The following is a 17,621-nucleotide window of genomic DNA, read 5'->3' on the forward strand; positions in this document are numbered from 1 at the left end:
TTCGATATACGATTATGTTCCGATTTCTGATTGGATTTTGGTCTGATGTGTTTGGATTTGGATTCTGGGAGTTTTGATTGGAGGTTTGTCGCTTTGCTGAGCTGTTGAGCTCACTCTTGTTTTCTGGTGGTTTTCAGGTTCTGGGAAAGGGAAGGAGGTCCAGGAATAGATTTCGGAGTCTGATCCGTAGGTATTGTTTTGTACTTTTGATTTTTTGTACAGACATGGCTCTTCTGCTCTGTTTCTTTCTGTCTGAGCCATGGTCTGTAGTTGTAGATGATTGTTTTGAGGAAAAGAAAAAAAATAGATGTTTTGTTCCGCTGCATTTGATGTTTCATAGTAGCTCTGTGTGTCTGTTTTTGAGTTGAATTATTTGGAAGAATCAGTTCCAAAGCAAATTCCAAAGCCAGATCCTGATCAGTCAGTTTGTTCATTCCGGTCGTGACCCGGTGCGAGCGGGATCCGTCCCGGATCGGGTCGGGTCGTGACAATCACTTCCTTGACATTTTTATAAATTTTAGTTTTGATTGCCCATTACTCATTGCACAATCATGAACTAATCCATCTAATTAATATTAGAATTTGATTTTTTTTCTCAGATAAAGAGGGAAGACATGGTTGCTTATATGGTGCAAGGGGTGGAGAGTTTGTTATTCGAGTTATGTTCTCTTCTCCAATAGTTGTTGATGGTGGATGGAATTAACTTCCAGTCAACTGTGGAGAATTAACAAAAGTCTCAAAAAAGTTTAGGATCTACTTTCATCACCGCTTCAGTAGCAGTGATAATCAAGACATCTTCTTCCAAGAGCTTAGCCTTCTCAACCCTCCACCTCGGATGGCGGTTCATATTTCGGAGTTGAGACTTAGGCTTCGTTTGGGGCGACTTTCTTTCTGCTTCTTAAAGCAGGTTTTTAGTTTAAAAACTTTCATTTTTGTACTAAAAAGTTATTTTAAGAAGTAGTAAGAAAGCCGTCCCAAACAAAACCTTAGTCATCTCCTTTATTGCAAAAGCTGACCCCATCTCAAAGTTCTTAAAAATGATATTTCAGAATTAACAGTAGATTTTCTTTTGTTGTTGGCAACTGACCAAGGAAAAGTCAAACGAGAACATATCAAGCGTTTAATGGTTATAGGAGCAACTGGGGACCCACCCTCAATGTTGATCTGAGGAGTTGATTTAGATGAGATCTCTATAGTTTTGACCACTTCAGTCTATGGTATAGTGAATATAAACTATACGTTGTCAAATCCTTATCCAAACTAAATCTGAGAGTCCTTAGAAGACTAGGCCTAGCTGATGTTAAAGTTAAAGATCAAATTTCCTGACATTTTTTTGAAAATAAAACGAAAATTTGCATCAGTCACTAAACTTACTAAAGTCCAAATTAGATGCTGAATCAGGAAAATATACTGAACTAAATATTTTTTGTTCTCCAAAGCAAGTTCCAAATGATTGACAATGGAAGGTGATAATTTTTTACTATGGGCCCAGTCTAGATAATGTTATTAAGCCACATGAAGAAATATAACTATGATGTACTATCCAAGACTAGAAAATTGATGACTCTGGAGTTTGAATTTAAGTCGTAGATTGACTAAAGTTTAAATTTGAATTTAAAGATTGAATAAATGTTTGATTTTGAAATTTTAATTTAGAGAAAATTTGAATTTATTGGATACAGTTTGATTTTGAATTGATTGAAAGTTGATTTTGAAGATTGATTAAAATTTAATTTCGAGGATTAATATTAATAATTGAAGTGTCAATAACTTTTCATCCAAGGATGAAATGAATGAAAGGAGCAATGCATGGAAGTAACTCACTACATAAGTGAATACACTAATTGATTTAAAGTCTAGTAAGTTGGAAATTGAAAATTTCTCCAGCAGAGTCCCCGACAAATTCCTATGGATAAATAAATGTATTAACCATTGATTCTTTACAGTGTTCCTTTAAAAAAAATCTGTATAGATAACATTATACTATCTCAAAAAATAGTTTGATACTTCACTATCAACTTGAAAAGATACAACAACAACAACATCAAGCCTTTGTCCCACTACGTGAGTTCGGCTACATGAATCCTTTTTTCGTCATTGTGTCCTGTTAAAAGTCAAATTCTCATTTAAATATAATAAAGAAAGATCATTTATAATATTTTCTAACTAGGTCTTTTAGGTCTATCTCTAACTTTCTTAACATATGACAAATCTAAAATCTCAACTTTCCTAATCGTGCCATCAAAAAGCCTCCATTTAATGTGACCAAACCATCTAAGGCGGCTCTTCCTAATCTTATCTTCCACTGGAGCTACTCCAACATTTTTACGTATATGCTCGTTTTGTATCCTATCTCTAAGGGTAAAACCACTCATCCATCTAAGCATTCTCATCTCTGTAACACTTAACTTAGTATTATGTTTCTCTTTTAATGGCAAGCATTCAACACCATAAATCTTTGCAGGTCTCACCACCATCTTATATAATTTTCTCTTAAGTTTGAGGGGGAAAAGGGCTAACTAAAAATTTTATTTTCATAATCAAACTTAGCATATGGAATATGATATTCACCCCAAAACATAAAATTTTCCTTCACTTATGGTTTTGAAGATGAAACTAACCAAGGATTAGCTTTAATTTGTGTCCAAATATTTTTTTGCCTATTTCAGTAATCCAAAATAGGGTTTATTATAATCTGGGTTCTTCAATTCCCATAGAGGCAAGTCTTTATAGTTACATCTTTGAAGATAAAACTTTCTATTTAAATGAAAACTATATTTATTTTAGATTTAAAAAGTGTATTATATTTGATTTAAATATTTAAAGGTTTCAATCAATCATTTTGAAGGTACTTTTAAAATATATAAAATTTATTTAGAAGGTCAAGAAATCCCCTAGGAAGGTAGTTTGAGAGGTGCAAATATATATGGATTTATGCACATTTGGAGTGCATTGTCAGCTAACCACCAAAGCACGTAACTTTAAAACCACTAATTTCAAGTATGATGCATGTAAGTAAGATAGCTATTTTAATATCAGAATCAATGATTCTGGTTTAGGTTTTTAATTAGCATTTAGTAACATGAATCAAATCAAATGCACTTAACTAATGCAGTTTTGATACAAAGATGCCTTGAACTCTAAATTTTGTTTTTAACTAAAACTAAATTTTCTATAATTTTTAAGAAAATTTGGTAGTATAATGACCCTAACCCATAGGAAAACTGTAGCAGCCTCATTTCTCTGGCCCCTCAATCCTTGTCGATGGCTTGTGTGCTGGTCTAGAATCAATTATCCTAATAAACCATCAATAGTTATTTATTCATTAAAGGACAAAAGGGATTTTTAGGTTGAGTTTAAGTCTTAATGTTTGGTGTTTTGTTATTTGTGTTTAAAATATTGGAGATAATTATTTAATTTTAAAGAGCCATGTAAGATAGTGACTTTGAAGTATGGATGTTACTAACCAATAAGTCATATTGCTCATAATTATAATGTTACCATTCCTCAATATAGGATAGATTTGTTGCATAAAGTCCTTAAGATTTATTAATGGTTTATTAGATGATTTAAGAGAAAAGCCTTATAATTTCAATACATGTATACTCTCGAGAAGAAATCAAATATAATATATAAAGACTTTTGATTTATTTAATGATTTATTAAAGGTTGGTTAAAGTAGATAACATGGCATACAATGAACCATATTCTTTAGTTCAAATTTTACTAAATTTTAGATTTATAAGTATTTAAAATTATTCCACATCGTAATCTCTCGAATCAGCATCCGCACCTATAGGCACTCAATGAGTAATCGAGCTAAGCTTCCTTAGGATCAAACTTGAGCTCGATAATCTAATGAGCTAAAAATTCTACTCAAGTTTGTGATAAGCTTGAATCACAAGCTTGTTAACGAGTCGAGCTTGAGCTAGATCATGAGTGGGCTTTACTCAGTTGCACCCTTAGTCTCACATCACTTGAAAACTTTGTCTTGTGTTATTTCTATAGCTTTTCTATTCTAATGAGGTAACAGCTCACATGAGGTGATGGGATCATGTGGGAATGATTTACTAGTGCTTAATTGATACATAATTATCATAAAAGTTTTTTATATTATTAAACAAATTTTGTCAATTTTAAATTAATTTAATATTTAATAAAAGATTTTATATTAAATTAAATTATTTATATAGATTTTGAATTGAATTAGCATGTTCTTAAAAATTGGGACTAGTTCAATTATTGGCCGATTGAACTGGCGGTTCAAACCGATTTGATATTAGACCAGTTTTTTATGAGGACCAACCCTGCCATATAATTGGTTCACGGTTGAACTAATCGGCCTTGTTCAATTTTCAAAACCATGATATTTATAAGAGTTAGGTTTACAATACAAAGTAAAGGGAATTTTGCTAGTATTCTTCTAATCCATGCAAATGAAAGTAACAATAATAAACACTAATCATAAAAGCACAAGCAGAAATAAAAATAATAAATTCTTCTTCAAATGAAGCCTAAGGATGATAAAGAATCAAATGTCCATCGTCAATTATTAGTCATTAAATGATGGACAACATCCCACCTTCCCTTGCACATCGTGCCTCACTATTAGGGCTGTCAAAATTAGGTTACAAGTTGGGTTCGAGTCCAACCTAAAACTGTCCTGATTCAAACTCGACCTATTTTTTAAAATGAGTGACTTTCTCGAACCCGAACCTAACTGCTTCGGACCCAGGTTAACCCGATATGACTGCCAACCCGAGTTTGAATAAATGAATAACAGGTAATATGTTGCGCATTTACATATAACAATGAATATCATGTTACAATAAAAACAAATCCGTTGATGTTTATGTTGAGTAGGGAAAAACAAACAACATATAAATAGAAGGCAATATGTTGAGCAAGTAAAATTAAAATAAAATACAAACAACAAGCTATTTTGCTCTTTTATAAAATGTTTACAAATTAATTTATAAACTATAAACCAATTGTTGAATTACAAATCAATTTATAGAAGAATACAAATTACGAAAGAGTTTACAATAAATACAAATACAATTTATAAAATAAAAAGTACACTTGACTGATTTGCTCAATTGCTACACTAAAAAATTGCTTTAGGAATGTGTCTTCAAGCTTCATAAAGATTTTATTGCAAAAAAGTTTGTTAAATAGACATAGAACTTCAATATATAGCTCAAATTAAACACTCCAAATTATTAATCACATAATGAATTATAACTGTACTAAATATTAGTATATAACCATCCAAGGTAGGAATTTGTATAGACTTAGTATCTATTCATTCTATTAGATAGTATATGCTCATTCTAGGAGAATACAAATGACGGCCGATTACAACAATTAGCACAACAAGAAAATAGAGAAATGAAAGATATCCTAACTAGCTAATGTATTTTATACTTATTTGAGACAAACTGAGATAAGATTCAAGAGAATAACAATAAATCAGAAAACCCCCTAAATAAAACATTCCTTCTGATATCAGAAGTAAGCGTGAAAAATAAACATGATGAACTATCAAAATCCTTTAAACGATTTTTATTACCCATATATTCTCATAGGTGAAGCTTCTAAAAGTTAAAAATATAAATGAGATACAAACATTGGTGTAAGTGTTTTCTTGAGGCTGAGGAGATGTGCACGGTGAACACATCGGACCAAGAGTATGCTAGAGAAAAAAGATGAGAGGAAACCATAGACATACCAGAGGTACGAGGAGATCCAAGGAGAGAAAACCCTAGATGAAGTCATGAAGAAGAGAAGGAGAGGAGAGGAGAGTGGAGAGCACACGGTGCATAATAAGGACTAAATAATAGCCGAAGTCTCGAGATAGTGACTTTTCGCTAGCCCTAATTAGATTGTGCGGGTCAATTCGGGTCAATATCAAGTTCTCAGGTTATCTCAAACCCGACGTATTTCTAAATCGGGTTGGGTCTAGCCCAAAAAATTTCAAGTCGGGTATGGAAAAGTTATCGTGCGTGTCAATTTTTAACAGCCTACTCACAATAACACATGTGAAGGAAATGTGCACCAACGAGATGACCATTACGCTCAAGAAATTTTTCCTCCGCGTACTTCCACCCTTAAGAATGTAAGAATTTCTCATTCCTATTAGACTCTAACTTCATCGCTTCATCATACAAATACTTTTGCATATGATCCCTGTCTTCGATTCATGTATGCATGTATGCAACATCTGAATATTTCATTAGCTATTGCTCTCTGTTCTATCAAACTATCAGCACAACTAGCCATGCAATCATGCACTCGTTTGCTAGCAATATCCAACAACTATTTGGTGGGAATATTGCGAGTCTTCTCATTACTCGACTAATGCATTATGTAATAAAATGGAAAATGATAATGTGCCAAAAAGGCAAAGCAGCACTCCAACAAAACAAAACTAATTGTAGGACTTTACCTGAATGTTTACCGCGAATGGAAGACAACTCTCGTATACAATAAAACTTTTATGTCCAACACATTCGAAGGACAATTTTAAATTTGATTATGCAGAGCATTTCATGAATTAACTTCTCAAACGCATGCATGTGACCATGCAAAAATTAATTAGACATTACAACTACACATATTACCTATGCAGACAAGTTCATGTCAGTATTAATATCACATTAATACCTTCATAATATACTATCTGACACTGCTAGCATAATCCAAATCAACTTCTCTTCCATCGGAGTTCACCATAATCTACTTGTTATAACAACAAAAGGGATCCAATGCCATTATAATACTAGCTTGATGGTTAATTCGGTAATTATGTTTTTAACGATTGCTAAATTTAAAATTTATCATTTGTAATTCTTGACTTTAAATACTACTTCTCACTATCTATAAAATAAAAAATTTCTCCAAACAAAATTTTTGTTTGACTGACCAATCTTATCTTAAGATTATCTTATTATACATTATGATTTTCCCATTAATTAACACACTACTTACATTTTCTATGAAATGCCCAATCATTAATTCAAAGAAATCCCCAATCATTAAATAAACAATTCAGAGAATTAATTTCAATGTAAATGTCAACTAAGTATTTATGTATTACATTGAATTAAAAAAATAATACATTAAAAGTCTTTTTAATAAAATTATTCAAACTTCCAACCATCTTTGTTATCCTTAGCCTTAGATTGAATATTACATTAAAAAATCAATAAATGTCAAAAAAAAAAAAAAAAAAATACCTGACACCCATATCAACATGAAATTGCGACACCCAAATCATTCTCCAATATCGATTGTAGTTGCATTCCAGATTTGACAATGTCGAACTCTTGATGTAAACGTAGGATTTGGGACAAATTTTAGAAAAGATCACCCTTTTAGATTAATTTAGTCGAATAAACATGATTAAAAAAATTTATAAAGGATCATACATGCAAAAAGATTTTGCGTTTCCGTAAAAAAAAAAAAAAAAAGAAAATGCAATTTTTTTTTTTGTGTTTTCCTAAAATGCAAGCGTGAGAGAGAAAAGGAGAGAGAAACATGAAGAGATAGAAATGAAGAGAGATGATAGAGAGCGAGGCCAAAGAGAGAGAATTTAATCATTTAACTTTAAATATTTTAAAATTTAAAATTTTAATTAAATTTAAGTTTTAATTAACGTTTGAATTTTATTTTAAATATAAAGTTAAGTAAAAAATTAAAAATAATTAAAATTTGATTAAATTTCTTAAAATATAATTTAAAAATATTTAAAATTAAATGATTAAATTCTCTCTCTTCCACCACTCTATGCCGCCTCTCTATCTTTTTTCTCTCTCCCCGTTTCCCTCTACTGCCTCTCTCTCTCTCCGCGGCTGAAAAAAGCAAAAAAAAAAAAAAAAAAGTTTTTTTAAAGAAAAACGCAAAGTTTTTAGTGTTTTCCATTTTTTTTAATGGAAAATGATCCTTTTTAAAATTTTTTAAATCATACTTCTCCTCTTAAATTAATCTTTAACCGTTATTCTTTCAAAAAAATTTGTCCTATGATTTGCGTGGGACTATTGCCCCGGCGCTTAACGCAAGTCAAAAAGCGCAACTAAAGCGCAAGGTGACACGGCAAATTTTTATTGGCTGTCCGAACTTATCTTTTGGCTCCGGTCACCTGACCCAATAATTTGCCCGACTTCGGCCCTTGCTATAAATATTTCGGTCTGTTCCTTCCCTCTCTTTTTTCTCTCTATCTCTATAGAGCTCGAGATCTTGGTCGTGGGATTATGGGTCCAGGTCTCTACTCCGACATCGGCAAGATGGCCAGAGGTCGTCATGTTGTTTTTGTATTTTGTTTTAATTTTCTTTCTAAAATATCTTATTCGAGTTTTAAAATATTTCATTGCTTCATTTCTTTCCTCCGTCAGATCTTCTTTTCAGAGATTTCCAGACGGATCAGAATGATGAGTTCTTGAACCCGAGATGGGAAGAACAGGGAGAAAGAAGAACGAAGCAACAGCGGTAAAAACAGAGAAAGTAAAATTCTATTGTATATCTATTACAAACTAATACAACAGTATTTATAATAAAACTTATTCAAGAAGGTACAAAGAATTGCTGACGTGGCCTTATTCATTAACACAGAAGTTCACCGTCACAACCCACACGGCAAATGGAGTTGTGAGTTCTTTTTGTTAGGTTTTGAATTAGTTATTTGATATTGTTCGCTGGGCCTGCTCATTTTGTATTATTGGCATTTTTTTCTGTACATTCTATGGTGTTATTGATTGAATCTTGTTTTAAAACTTATTTTGTTTTGTTTTTTGACGAATTCGAATGAGAGATGTGGTTGCAATCTGTAATGTGAAATGGTTTGAATGACTGGCAGCTTGGCGATTATGCTTCTCTAATTATTTGTTGGGGTTCTTGTGAATGGTTTTGTTTTAATAATATATCGTGTGAGCATTTCTTTCTTAAAATCTTATCAATTATTCATTAATTTTAATTATATACCTAGTTCATGAGTCCTCTCTCTCTCTCTCTCTCTCTCTCTCTCTCTCTCTCTCTCTCTCTCTTTCTTTTGATGTTTTTGTAATTGCGCTTCTCTTTTATCAATGCTCTTAAGTTTTCAATTAATTTTTATCTAGCTAATTTATCTATGGGATGTTCCATGTTTGCCACGGTTTTGAATAAGCTTATTTAAAACCTTGGGCACTCCCACTATTCTCTTTTCCATAAATTCTTTGCTGGGATGATTGAAGTTTGATTGAATTAAATTTGTTTAAATTTGTATGGGAAGTTTCTTAAGGATATTGATTGATTGCAGATTGTACTTGTAATAAACCAAACTATTGAATTGATTTCCATCTAGTTTAATTTAATTAATATTCATAATCGTTTTATTTCTCTTCTTCATTTGTTCTTATGTGTAGTATCCTATCTCAGTCATAGGCTGATCCAAACAAGTAGTTCGTGTGTGTAGGGGTGGTGATGGAAATTGTGCCCCCTTAATTGCAGTAACTATATGTTATGTTTTAGTTGTTTTTGCATCAGCCTATGCCATAATTTGTGCTATAGAGTTGCAGCATAAAATGTTGAAAAGACAAGGGAAATGAAACTTCTCATTTGCCTCCTAAAAAATGGAGCATAAAAGAACATTGTGACATAAGTTGAAGATGTTAAAATACTCAGCACTTAACATTTGAAAAATGAAGCTCCCCCAATCCATGGGTCGTAATAAAGAAAAGAATATAAACCATTTCCAACATTGGAGGATAACTATATTCTAATAATAGGAGCCAGAAACATCAAATCCTACAAAAAATGGTAGACATAACGAGCAAATCTCCCTCATAGAGACCCATAATTTTCTAAACACCACCACCACCAACGACAACATCAAACTTTTATCCCACTATGTAGGGTCGACTACAATAATCCTTTTTCTCCATTGTATCTTGTTATGAGTCAAATTCTCATTTAAATCTAATAAAAAATGTCATTTCTAATATTTTGTCTTTTTAGGCCTACCTCCACCTTTTTTAACATAGGTCAAATCTAATACATCTATTCTCCTAACCAGATCATCGGAAAACCAACATTTTATGTGACCAAACCATCTAAGATGCTCTCTCTATTCTTATCTTCCATTGGAGCTACTCCAACCTTTATTATTTCTTAAGCACCCATTGGATAAAAGGATACATCAAAAAAATTTTCATTTTGCTCATGTAATTTAGAGAAGAAATAGGAGCAAGATTGGTGCTCCATGTTTCTATTCAAAGGGCAAAGTAGTTTCTAGATAAAGAATGCAGCTTTCCGGGTTTACCTCTGTCATAGAAAAAATGATAGGTAAGTGAAGATATTTTCTTTTTTATGAAGACATGGGCAGAGAAATTGATCAAAGCCGACAGAAAATGGGAGCATTGAAGAAAGAGTGTATTAATTGAAATCTCACTGCTAATGAAAGACATTATGTTTTCAATTCGAAAGCAAACCCTTGATTTTGTAAAGAAGAGAGTGGAAGTTCTTAACTTTTATTTTTTATTGCAATAATGGGGATGCCCAAATAAATGAATGTTAGGCTACTAACATTAAGGACAACAATACTTCAAAGGTTATCAATATTTCAAATTGGTTTAGAGAAGAAACTTCAAATTTAAGGAGATTTGTGTGAAGCTTAGTTCATCAAGCAAATAAGGACAATGTACTTCTTAAGACCAAAAGTGGAAGGTTTGGCATGGCTAACAACCAAAAGATCATCTTTATGTATTATGTGAGCGATAGTTTCTCTTGCATTAACCATAGGATGAAAATGACCACTTGGTTGTGTGAACAAAATAACCTTGCCTTCTAGTCCCACCATGCCAAGAAAGGTATATATGCTCATTGTAGGTGCATAGACAAATTGCAAATAAAATTTTCTTTCCACTTTAAGAATGATGCATGCAGTAAGAAAGGCCATATGTGTTAGTTCCACGAGGAATATGCAAGGGTGTAAGATTTTCCAGCCATGTTAATAAAGGTACGGTTCAGTTACTATATGAATGTGTGAGCTTGCTTTATATTATACCTAGCATACAAAATGTTGTCAATGAGATGATAACTAATTTAGTGAGTTAACTAGGTGAGTATTCATCACATTTTTTTTTCTCATTCATTTCTTTTTATCTCTTTGTTTAGAGAAAGAAAGTGAGAAAGAGATACTGTGAGATAAGGGAGAGAAGAGAGAGAAAATTAGAGAGAAAATTAGGAGAGATTTAGAGAGAAAAAGAGGGAAAGAGAGAGAATTAGAGAAATTAGGAGTGATAGAATTAGAAAAAAAGAAAGTGGGAAGAAAATTAGAGTGAATAAGAGAGGGAAAGAGAAAGAATTGGAGAAAATAGAGAGCATAGAGAGTTAGAGAGGCAAAGTAGAGGGAAAATAGAGAAAGGGGAGGAGTGAGCAGAGGGAGAAAAAAATTAGAGAGAGAAAGAGAGCAAAATTAGAGAGAAATATAGGAGAGAGGATAGAATCATAGAAATAAAGAGAAAATTATGTAGGAAAGAGAGATAATCAGAGATGGAGAGTGAGATTTAGTTAGAGAAAGATAGGAGAGGGAGTGAGAAAGAAGGAAAGAGAATTAGAGAGAAAAAGAGGGTGAGAGAAGAGAAAATTATAGAGAGGAAGAGAGAAAGAGAAGGAAAAAGAAAAGGAGAGAATTAGGGAGAAAGAGAATTAGATAGAGAAAGTGAGAAGGGACAGAGTGAGAAAGAAAGAGGGGTTAAAGAGAGGTGAAGAAAGGAGTGAAAGAGAGTGCAAGTTTATTTCGACATAAGTAGTGGTAGCGACTGCTCGACAATAGGATCCAAGCAGTTAGTTTGAATCCGCACTTCTCAGAACCTTCTTTTCTCCTCTACATGTCGTTGGTCTTATCAAGATCCTTTACTAGCGAGTAATGTCAAAAGGGGAGGAAATGACCCCATCAAGGATAGAGTATCTCAATCATGTTAGAATTCACCCCTCCTTGATTGAATTATAATGGAATTGGATGCCATCCTCTCCCTTACTCAACCAGGCCACCTTTTCGTGTTGTTTTATCCATTGAGTCTCACAGGAGATTGAAAGAGAATAATTTTCATTTATAAAAGTGTTCATTGCAACAAGAGTTTCATTAGAATAGTCTCCATCCTACTGAGAAATGTGCTTTTTTTTAAAGATTAAAGCTTGATATTTCATGCCTTAAATTTTTATCTTTATTCCAACCAGAGCTTTAAGGGCAAGTCTAACAGACCTAACCTTTTATAGAGGACATAAATCATGTCTCCATAAACAAAGCAAGCCCAATCTATCAACATAGTATTGTTATAGACAGATAAATAGTAGTTTTTGTTTAGAAACATGTGATTCTCTGTGCAAACACATCCAACTAAACAATTAATGGTAAGTGATCTCAAGACATTGGGTGAAACACCTTGTAGTAGGACTCTGTAGGAGGAAGGGAGAATTTATAGCTATGTGGATTACAAAGACAACATTTATTGAAATCATTATCTTTGATTTGATGAGATAATCATCTTCATTATTGGACTACATATATGCAAGACCGTTATAGACAAGATCCAAAAAGTTAAGAGTCAAACAAGCATTCATTGAAATCATCATCCTTTTTGGAGAGGGATTGCCTTTTTTTTTTTCGAACCGAATGCAATTAAAGTCTCCAAGCACAATCCAATTGGACGGCATAGAGAAAGAAATATTTGATAAAAAGGTTAAAATATCCCTTCTACCAAAACCATCATTGATAGCATAGACAAAAGTGGAATAAAACGTTTGACTGATAGAGATGATCACTTTCCCATGGATCAGTTGAGAGAAAATTAGAGTTCGATTAAAAGTAATCTTAAGAGGATTTTTTTAATCTGATTTCCCTGTTAGGAAACTAAGAAAATTTTTAGAGCTTTGCTCATTTTTGAAAATATCATAAAAAATAAATGGCACGCAAGAAGACCAGGATTGATTTTTGTATTTTTGACGTCAATTAAATCTTGAACATTTTCCTGGACAAACCTTCTGTAGATCAGCAATGCCCCTACTGCTTGGAACCTTATTACATTCCAAGGTCCAATGCAAGAGCTATACATAATGGACAAAATGAGTTCATCTTTTTAAGGCTATAGAAGAAGCCGCTTTAGAAGAGATATGTTTAAGGTCTGAATTGATGATCTTATCTAGCATAAAATAATTCTGAATGATCGATTCAGTATCTTCATGATGATGGGTAATGTAACGAGAGAATATTAGGATTTGATGCATGGGATTCAGGAGGAGGTTGTGAAGGTGTAGGAGGAGGGGTATCTAAATCTATCAAGTGGGTTGGATTATAGCCATAAGATGGAGAAGACAAAAGTAGCTTTTTGTATAGTGGGCGTTAGCAAGTTCTGTTGATCAAACAAAGAGGCTGAGGGGTTGTGGTTGTGATTAGCAGTGAACGTGGAATGGATTTTAATTGGACACCCAGATTTCCTTAGAGGACAATGACCATTGCTTTTGAACATGCTCCTACCTCCATTAAGATTATGAGTAAGGGCATTTTTAAGTCATGAAGAGTCATCATTCATAAATGCACATATTTTTGAAAGAAGTGGATTTCCAATCATAAATAATATCTCGATCAAATTTCAATCCTTTCAAGTTAGTAGTAATCGAATTTGACAAAGGCGTGGAGAAATTAATCTGCACCCATAATCTCATGAAAGTTAGTCTAGAGAGTTATGTTATCTTCTATTAACAAAACATCGATTTTGCTAGCCAACTTAAACAATCCCTCCTAATTCCAATAAGAAAGGGGAAGATGAGGGAATTTAATCCATAAATGTATGTCAGCTATGCCATCTTTAAAAGGCTTGAAATCCCAAATCCACTTCTTGAATAGAAAGTGTTTTCCAAAGAGGAAATATGGCCCACCGTTTCAGAACATTTCATAATCTTCCACACAAGAAAACTTAAACAAAAAGAAATTCTCATATAGGGTCGTTGCTCACGTATCTTCTAAAACTTCATTGGTGCTATTAGAAAAAGCCATAGTTTTGTCTTTTGCTCACTGCATAACCAATAAATGCCAATTTCCATTCTATACCACCCTCAAATACTTCATCAGTCAAAAGAGATGAGTAATTTTCATCATAGGAAAGGGGAAAGTCTCCTTTCAAAATCTATGAGTTAATTAGATTTTCCTAATTGAGGGAGCCTGATGGGACCATCTTATCTATAAGCCTTGCCAAGCTAGCGACTGAAAGATGCACCACCCCACTAGAGGTAGTATAAAGGGCTAGTAAAGAACTGTTGTAAAAAAATGATGAGTCCATATTAGAAGAGTTTGGTGTTGGGTCATGGAGCAAAAAAGCTTTTGTTGAATGTACTGTAGATATTAGGATGTGAAGGTAAGGGGACGGGAGGTGGACGGGAAGAGAAACATGGCATGTGATCCTGCAGCCTCAGTTAGATGTGGAGAAGAGGAGAGAATCACTAGACAACTGAGTTCTGAAAGAACTCAGATCAAAGAGAACAGGGATGGTGCTCTAGACATGGAGAAGGTGGAAGCTGCCATGGAAGCTAATCCCTAGCAGACCTTGGTCTTTTCTCTCTCATCTATTTTGTAGCATACCTTACCCATCATGTTTGAACCGAACAAATAGTTGTAATTCGATTGAGCAAGTTGTACAATATAACTTGCTGAGAACTTATTCATAGTTAGTTGTTAATTCTGTCACTTTCAGTGTTCAGCTACAACCATACCATGCTATCAATTTTAAATGATAGCTCTCTGGCACTCTTTTTAACAATATTTATTTTTCTTTTTTCGGCATTGAGGACTTCAGAAATCTTTAGCTAGTATTAGCATTTGACTTTTGTTTTCCTGGCGCTATTCTGCTTTAATTTTCTTCTCTTTTATACTTTCCCCTATTTTTTCTTGTTGCAGGCCATCATTGCTTCAGGTACAAAGAAAAATAATTTCCTTTCGGGTGAGATCCAGTCACAGCTGAAGAACAAGAATGTTACAGTTGATGTGATAGCGAATTCAGAATCCAATGTAAGAAAGTTCTTTGTTGTTGTTGATTTTTTTAGTGCTTTAATTGCGCATGCTATATTATATTTGGTGTGACAGTGATAGCAGATTCGCTATAGCACAATACATTTCAATTATTCTTGTTAACATAATGAGCTTTTCTGAAACATTTTCTTTCCTTTTTGGTATCATAGATGAGCTAAAGAATAACCTTATTGTCTCCTTTTGTAGGTTTTAACCACATTTACTATTGACAACCTTGGAATACCTAAGTTAAAAACGATACTCAGTTGTGTTCTTCCAGAGAAAAGGCCTTGCAAGGTAAATTTTGAAGTTGCTCTTTTTGCCTTTAAATTCATTTTGAAAAAATTTGTGAGTCCGTCTATTCAAATTTTTTTACCTTTGCTTTATCATTGAAAAGGTTTTTTTTAGTTGTTTTCTTTACCTACCTTTACTTCATCCTTAGGTTGAGGTGCAGCACTTGCATGAAATTGCTAGTTTTACTACTAGTATTGAATTGACTGCCAATCCCATCATTAACTTTTCTGGAGTGATCGGTACCAATAAAATTGCTGTTGGTGCTCATCTATTACTGGATACAACTATTGGAGAGTTAACCAAGTACAATCTTGCTCTTAGCATCACCAATGCCGAACTCATTGCTTCATTGCATCTGTGAGTAATTAATAGCTCTCCTCTTTTAACCAAAATTTTATTATGCTATTTTTCTCTTATGAAAGAAATAAAATATTTTCTATTTACAGTTACAACCAAGGAGATTTTCTGAGTGCATCCTATTACCAACTTGTGAGCCCACTCACAAACACTGCAGTTGGGGCCGAGCTGACCCACAATTTTCCCAACAATGAGAACACACTCACCTTTGGGGCCCAGCACTCACTGGATCCTCTGACAACAATCAAGGCTCAAGTTAACAACTTTGGCAAGGCCAGTGCACTCATCCAGCACCAGTGGAGGCCTAAATCTTTAATAACTCTCACTGCTGAGGTGGACACAAAGGCAATTGAGAATAGCTCCAAGGTTGGGCTCTCCCTTCTGCTTAACCCTTAATGAGGGAATTCTTGACAATAGTTCGTGCACCGGAAATAAAACTGTTAATACAAGAAAAAACAAAGGGGCAAAAGCTTCTGATCTTTTTTTTTTTTTTGGGGGGGGGGGGGGGGGGGGGGGCATTGTTTTTGTTCTACGTCTCTTTTTATTTTTTGGTTATTTTTTTCTTGTTTCTGTTGCCGCTGTTTTCACCTTTCATGCGGGGCTAAGTTTTTTCAAATATTATTTTTGTTGGGTGCTTAAGTTTTTTTTTCCCCATGGGATGTACTAAACCCCAACCAAACTTTATTCTTTATGATGAAATCAACTAATAAATTTTGTAGTGGCGATTTACATTTGTGATTTAGGACATTGCATTTTATTGCATGGATATTCATGTTCTGTTGTGACTTTCATTTTCATTAGTTAATGTGTTTGTTCTAATTTTATCCATGGGTGATACATGGTCATGCTAGCAAGTCATCTTGAGATAGAAACTTAGGAGGTCTAGTGGGTTATTTTTCTTGTTTCTATTGCCGTTGTTTTCACCTTTCATGCTGGGCTAAGTCTTTTCAAATATTTTTTTTGTTGGGTGCTTAGGTTTTTTTTTCCCCCATGGGATGTACTAAACCCCACCCAAACTTTATTCTTTATGATGAAATCAACTAATAAATTTTGTAGTGGCGATTTAAATTTGTGATTTAGGACATTGCATTTTATTGCATGGATATTCATGTTCTGTTATGACTTTCATTTTCATTAATTAATGTGTTTGTTCTAATTTTATCCATGGGTGATACTTGGTCATGCTAGCAAGTCATCTTGAGATAGAAACTTAGGAGGTCTAGTGGGTTATATATATATATATATTTGCCGTTGTTATATATATATATATGTGTGTGGAGGGTGAGAATGTTGCGGGTCTTACTTGAGAACAATATAGAAACCACGTAGTTAGAGTCTTAGGTCTCTAATTGCTGAACAAATTTAAAAAGAGCCAACAGATTAAAAAAAAATTCAGATATTCTTTAACACTTATTTATAGAATTTTGAGGGCTATATAAAAGGATACACCTAAGAAAATAAAAATAATGTAAAATACAACGAATGATTTGAGACATTATTAGATGTCATGGAGACATGGCATATCCAATTGGCGTCCCCTCATGAGTATCTTTGCCTATAATGTTACTCTTGGTTTTGGGACGAGTTCTTATGGGTGACCTCTAAATTTAAATGGGATTAGTTTACCTATTGGACAAGGACAATAGGTTGATGACTATTCGATGTGGGGGATCTTTATTGCAACATTTTTGAGATATGTGAGTTTCATGTAGCTGGGCTGATGATGCTGGTAGCTACTAGATAGCTTTGGCAATGGAGAGTGCATGCAAATAAACGACTTTTATTGGGATGAGTGACATTTGTGGCCCATCCCAGATGATATGCTTGTTGGGGATTTGCTGGATAGGATGATTCTGTAGTGTAATCAATTTAAATGTGTCTCCCTATGATGGCCTTGTTGGGAAGATAGCCATATTTTTGCAAGATAGTGTTG

At 33.5% G+C, this 17,621-nt stretch overlaps 1 protein-coding gene across 1 annotated transcript; it reads left to right on the forward strand.

Annotated features, from left to right (window-relative positions):
- Positions 1-8,243: 8,243 nt before the first annotated feature.
- Positions 8,244-16,084, forward strand: LOC110112415 (mitochondrial outer membrane porin-like). The gene is made up of 6 exons (XM_028698394.1): positions 8,244-8,295; positions 8,579-8,646; positions 14,927-15,037; positions 15,245-15,334; positions 15,480-15,688; positions 15,778-16,084. The coding sequence occupies exons 1-6, from the start codon at positions 8,253-8,255 to the stop codon at positions 16,082-16,084; spliced, it is 828 nt and encodes a 275-aa protein (XP_028554227.1). The 5' UTR covers positions 8,244-8,252.
- Positions 16,085-17,621: the final 1,537 nt, after the last annotated feature.

Source organism: Dendrobium catenatum, unplaced genomic scaffold, assembly GCF_001605985.2.
Source record: "Dendrobium catenatum unplaced genomic scaffold, ASM160598v2 fragScaff_scaffold_1077, whole genome shotgun sequence".
Classification (NCBI taxonomy): Eukaryota; Viridiplantae; Streptophyta; class Magnoliopsida; order Asparagales; family Orchidaceae; genus Dendrobium; species Dendrobium catenatum.